Below are 6,000 nucleotides of genomic sequence, written 5' to 3' on the forward strand. Positions count from 1 at the left end.
GGGCAAGCCCAGGACGAGAATAGCAGAGAGTAGCAGTAGTAAAGGGGAGCTGGTGGAGTCGAGGAATTCCTCGGAGACGGTACGGATAGATGTGGAAGGTAGTATGGGCCCGTACTACTGAAAGCAGAGGATCCGTACCCGAGCCGAGGAAGGCCAAGACGAGACCAAGGAACCTGTAAGTAGTTGAGATCCCTCAGAAAGTAGCAGTACCACTAATGGTTATATTGATGTTTTACAGAATGGTGGTACTTCGACCGAGACCGACAGAGGGCGGGTCAGGAGAGGGGTCAGGTTCGGGATCTGGCACCGAGCCGATTGAGGAGAGGCTACGTGAGTTCATCACGTCGGAGATCACTAGGGGCATCCTTGAGTCGACCCCCATCATCTTTGGGTCGATCAAGGAAGGGATCATGGAGTTGATGGAGGATCGCCTACGGGCATTCAGGAGCGACGTGGCCTCCAGCCAGTCAGGATCTCGCACGCTGTCCTTCAAGGACTTCAGGGGCAGTGGTGCGCCGGATTTCCATGGGGTGAAGGACCCCATTGTCGCCAGGCGGTGGATTGCGGATATCGAGTCCGCCCAGTTGATCAGCTTCTGCCCCGAGGGGTCGAAGGTGAGGTACGCAGCAGGGTGTTTACGGGACCGGGCCCGAGATTGGTGGGAGTCAGTGGGTGACTCGATGGGAGCCTCGGCTATCGAGGCAATGACCTGGTCGGACTTTGTGGCTAGATTCAGGGCAGAGTTTGCGCCAGCGGTCGAGCTTCAGCAGCTGGCCAGGGAGTTCTTAGACATGAGGCAGACGACAGAGACCGTGGCGGAGATCACTGCCAAGTTTCGGGAGAGGGCTTTATTGGTGCCCCAGTATGCAGGTGACGAGGATATGAGGAGGACTCGTTACCATGATATGCTACGAGCTGACATTCGGGAGCATGTTAGCTTTTCGGCTTGCCCTACCCTGGACTCCATGATTGCCAGGGCTAGGGAGAGAGAGATAGATTTGGAGCACATCCGGAAACGTAGACTTGAGGATAGTCAGGCATCGGGGGCTTCGGGGAAGAAGCCCAAGGGATCAGATGGGAGGCCGAAAGGCCAGTCGGGACCGAGCCGCTGCAGGAGGTGCGGCAGGCCGCACGAGGGGTCGTGCAGGATGGGATCGTCAGGCTGCTACAAGTGCGGCAAGTTTGGGCATATCAGCAGGGAGTGCCCTGCTCCTGCGACCGTTATTCAGACATCGGAGTTGCTGTGTTTCCACTGCAACCAGAGGGGCCACAAGAAGGCCAATTGCCCCATGTTGACAGCTTCAGCGCCAATAAAGGCGCCAGCTCCAGCGACCCTGCGGATCACGGATGGCCGTCAGGGCAAGGCAGAGGCTCCAGTGGTGAGGAGTCGGGCATTTCAGTTGACTGCCGAGGAGGCGCGCGCCGCACCCGATGTGGTGACGGGTATGATTCCTTCCTTCTATCTTTTATTTTACGTTGTTACGATATTGATATGTGCTCCGTGTGTATACATGTGTATTAGGATCGTTCCATGTGAATGGCATCCCGGTTCAGGTATTGTTCGACTCGGGTGCATCCCGATCGTTCGTCTCTCTTGCCCTTAGCAAGAGATTTCATGAGACCTCAGGCGAGTTAGATTGCCCGTTAGAGGTAGAGATTGCGGATGATCGATCGGTGCGAGCATCGATGGTGTTTCAAGAGTGTGTCCTGCGACTATTTGAGGAGTGTTACCTGGTAGACTTGGTTCCCATTCCATTGCGTGGGAACAAGGTGATTATTGGTATGGATTGGTTGAGCCCTAATGGGGCAGTGATAGATTGCGCACAGCAGCTAGTGCGAGTCAAGACCCCAAGCGGGGGAGAGTTAGTGATTCATGGAGAGCGGCCGCAGTGTGGACCCACTGTATGTTCAGCAGCGAGGGCTAGGCGCTACCTTCAGCAGGGATGCGCAGGTTATGTCGCATACATGATGGACACCCGGGAGGCGGGTAAGGCGACCGTGAGCGAGGTCCCGGTGGTTCGAGATTTTGCTGATGTTTTTCCGGAGGAACTACCTGGGATACCTCCGGAGCGACAGGTGGAGTTCAAGATTGACCTCGTTCCCGGTGCGGCTCCGATAGCCAAAGCACCGTATCGGTTGGCTCCTCCCGAGATGCAGGAGTTGTCTACGCAGCTGCAGGAGCTGCTGGACAAGGGATTTATTCGGCCGAGCAGTTCGCCCTGGGGAGCCCCGATTCTGTTTGTGAAGAAGAAGGATGGGTCGCATCGGATGTGTATAGATTATCGGGAGCTGAACAAGGTAACGGTGAAGAACCGTTACCCGCTTCCGAGGATTGATGACCTCTTTGACCAGCTTCAGGGTGCATCTTGGTTCTCCAAGATTGATTTGCGTTCGGGTTATCATCAGATGAGGGTCAGGGAGGAGGATATGCAGAAGACCGCGTTTCGGACGCGCTATGGCCATTATGAGTTTGTGGTGATGCCGTTTGGGCTCACCAATGCTCCTGCCGCGTTCATGGACCTCATGAACCGCGTATGCAGACCGATGCTGGACCGGTCTGTGATAGTCTTTATCGATGATATCTTGGTTTATTCCAAGACCCGGGAGGAACATGAGGAGCATTTGAGAGAGGTGTTAGAGACCCTGAGGAGGGAGAGCTTGTATGCCAAGTTCTCCAAGTGTGAGTTTTGGTTGCGGGAGGTGCAATTTCTGGGGCATCTCGTCAACCAGAACGGGATTCTGGTCGATCCGGCCAAGGTCGAGGCCGTGATGAGATGGGAGGTTCCGAAGTCACCATCTGAGATTCGGAGCTTCCTAGGATTGGCAGGCTACTATCGGAGATTTATCCAGGATTTCTCCAAGATAGCCGTGCCCCTGACGCGGTTGACGAAGAAAGCCGTGGTCTTTCGGTGGGGACCCGAGCAGCAGGCTGCATTTGAGACACTGAGACAGAGATTGTGTGAGGCGCCGATCTTAGCCCTGCCAGAGGGCGTAGAGGATTTCGTGGTTTATTGCGATGCGTCCATTTCTGGGTTGGGCGCGGTGCTGATGCAAAGGGGGCATGTCATTGCTTACGCTTCGAGGCAGCTCAAGCCTCACGAGGCGAACTACCCGACGCACGATTTGGAGTTGGGGGCGGTGGTATTTGCCCTCAAGATTTGGCGACATTACCTCTATGGGGTCCGGTGTACCATCTACACGGACCACAAGAGCTTGAGGTACCTCATGGACCAGCCGAATCTGAACATGAGGCAGCGTCGGTGGTTGGATGTGGTGAAGGATTATGATTGCGAGATCCTTTACCACCCGGGAAAGGCCAATGTGGTGGCCGATGCGCTTAGCCGCAAGACGGCGCCGATCAGGGACGCCTGTTTGAGGATGACTGTGGTGACTCCCCTGTTGGAGCAGATTCGGGAAGCTCAACAGGAGGCTATCAAGGAGGAGCATCGGAAGAGCGAGCGTGTAGTAGGTCAGGTTTCCTCTTTCGATTATGATAGCCGAGGGTTATTGACACTACACCATAGGGTGTGGGTGCCGTATCACGGGGGCGTGCGCCAGATTTTGATGGAGGAGGCGCACAAATCCCGATTCTCTATTCATCCCGGGGCGACGAAGATGTATAGGGATCTTCGTCTAGACTATTGGTGGCCCTGCATGAAGCGGGATGTGGCATGGTACGTCGAGCGGTGCTTGACCTGCAGGAAGGTCAAGGCCGAACACCAGAGGCCGCATGGCAAGATGCAGCCGTTGGACATTCCACTGTGGAAGTGGGAAGATATCACGATGGATTTTATCACGAAGCTTCCCAGGACCGCGCGTGGAGTGGATTCGATTTGGGTCATTGTGGATAGATTGACCAAGAGTGCTCACTTTATTCCGATTCCGGAGAGCATATCGGCCGAGAAATTGGCCGACATCTATATCAGGGAGATTGTGGCACGACATGGGGTGCCAGTATCGGTGATCTCGGACAGGGATGTGCGTTTTACTTCCAGGTTTTGGAAGAGATTCCATGACGAGTTGGGCACTCGTCTGCATTTCAGCACCGCCTTTCACCCGCAGACAGATGGACAGAGTGAGCGGACCATCCAGACCTTGGAGGACATGTTGCGGGCGTGTGTTCTGGATTTCGGTGGTAGCTGGGATACCTATCTTCCCTTGGCTGAGTTCTCCTACAACAACAGCTATCACGCGAGTATCGACCGCCCTCCCTTCGAGATGTTGTACGGACGGAGATGTAGGACCCCGATATGCTGGGGTGAGGTTGGCCAGAGAGTTATGGGAAGCACCGAAGTGGTGCTCAAGACGACTGAGAGGATACAGCAGGTCCGGAGCAGGCTTCAGACTGCTCAGAGTCGACAGAAAAGTTATGCCGACAAGCGTCGATCCGATTTAGAGTTCCAGGTCGGGGATATGGTCCTCCTGAAGGTGTCGCCGTGGAAAGGCGTCATCCGATTCAGGAAGCGGGGCAAGTTGGGCCCGCGATTCATCGGACCGTTCAGGGTCTTAGCCCGGGTGGGCAGGGTAGCATATAGGCTGGATCTGCCAGCCGAGCTTAGCCACATCCACAGCACTTTCCATGTTTCGCAGTTGCGGAAGTGCCTAGTGGACGATTCTGCAGTAGTACCTTTGGAGGATATTCAGGTTGATGACAGCCTGAACTACATCGAGCGCCCAGTCGCAATCCTCGACAGGAAGTCGAAGGATTTAAGGAACAAGAGGGTGGAGCTAGTGAAGGTGCAATGGCAGCACCGCAAGGGTTCAGAGTGGACTTGGGAGCCGGTAGACGAGATGATGGAGCACTACCCCGAGCTGTTTCAGGATCAGGCCGCAGACTTCGAGGACGAAGTCTAAAATAAGTGGGGGAGATTTGTAGCACCTGGTTTCCGGTATGTGAGTTTTATTTGAGCATTGCCCTAATTTAGCCTTAGACTCAGCGAGTCATAGGGTCCGACTCGCCGAGTAGGGACGAGACTCAGGACGCGTTTTAAGTAGGCGACTCGACGAGTCCATATCCTGGACTCGGCGAGTCACCGCTGCGGGATGAAACCCTAAGTTTCAAGGGTTTGCACCCTATTTAAGCTCTCATTCCGCCCCAACTCGTCCCCATTCACCCCCAGAACTCCCCCTACATCGTTTTCCCTTGTTTCCTTGAGAGTTTGAGGTGTTCTTGGTGTGTTCTTGAAGGTTTTGAGGAGTAAGAGGAGTAGATCAAGAAGAGAAGGAGGAGATCAGCCATCTTTGTGTCATTTCAACAGTTCCTTTGAGGTATAACCCGTTTTCCCCTTGATTCTATGCTTAAAACTTCATTTGGGTCCTTCTTGGTCAATTCCCCAAGTTGGTATGTGCATTATATGTTGTAATAAGGCGTTTGGCCTTTGGATCTATGCAAGATTGAGCTCCAGGAGCTCAGATCTGTTAGCTTTTTGGCCCCATGAGGCTTGTTAGCCCTAGATCTACCCTTTTGAGACATTTTGAGCCTTATAACCCATTTTGTTGAATATCCACACGTAAAGTTGGAAACTTTACGTGTGATTCGTGCCCTAGAAGTCCAGATCTATGAATGGCATGGACTGGAATCGAGCAAATCGGTATGTTTAAGGAGTGCATGGTGACGACTCGGCGAGTCGCATAGGTGACTCGGCGAGTCTGGTCGCGAGTCGTCGATTTGGTCCCTTCTTCATGTGTCGAGTTGAGCCTTGAGTCACAGGGGGTGACTCGGTGAGTAGGGAGCTGAACTCACCCATGTTAGGACTCGGCGAGTCAATGCCCTGACTCGGCGAGTCCAAGGCAATCTTCATAGCTCAAGAACAGACTCGGCGAGTTGTTCATACAACTCGGCGAGTCTTAGCAGAAAGTGTTCATCGGATGAAGATGAACTCGACGAGTTGTTCATACAACTCGGCGAGTAGGATGAAGGTGATTGAATGACAGTTAGAAGGTGAACTCGTCGAGTCATAGCCCGACTCGACGAGTAGAACCAGGGACCCAGGACATTGG

At 53.9% G+C, this 6,000-nt stretch overlaps 1 protein-coding gene across 1 annotated transcript in view; it reads left to right on the plus strand.

Annotated features, from left to right (window-relative positions):
- LOC128126864 (uncharacterized) overlaps positions 1-4,749 on the plus strand; it is a gene marked incomplete at its 3' end in the record, with an annotated part of 49,008 nt that extends 44,259 nt beyond the window's left edge. Inside the window, exons 5-7 of the mRNA XM_052765012.1 lie at positions 2,008-2,586; positions 2,641-3,342; positions 3,562-4,749. Of these exons, the coding sequence (XP_052620972.1) occupies positions 2,008-2,586; positions 2,641-3,342; positions 3,562-4,749 (2,469 nt within the window). The remainder of the gene's footprint in view (positions 1-2,007; positions 2,587-2,640; positions 3,343-3,561) is intronic.
- Positions 4,750-6,000: the final 1,251 nt, after the last annotated feature.

The sequence above is a fragment of the Lactuca sativa genome, chromosome 6, assembly GCF_002870075.4.
Source record: "Lactuca sativa cultivar Salinas chromosome 6, Lsat_Salinas_v11, whole genome shotgun sequence".
In the NCBI taxonomy this organism is placed as follows: domain Eukaryota; kingdom Viridiplantae; phylum Streptophyta; class Magnoliopsida; order Asterales; family Asteraceae; genus Lactuca; species Lactuca sativa.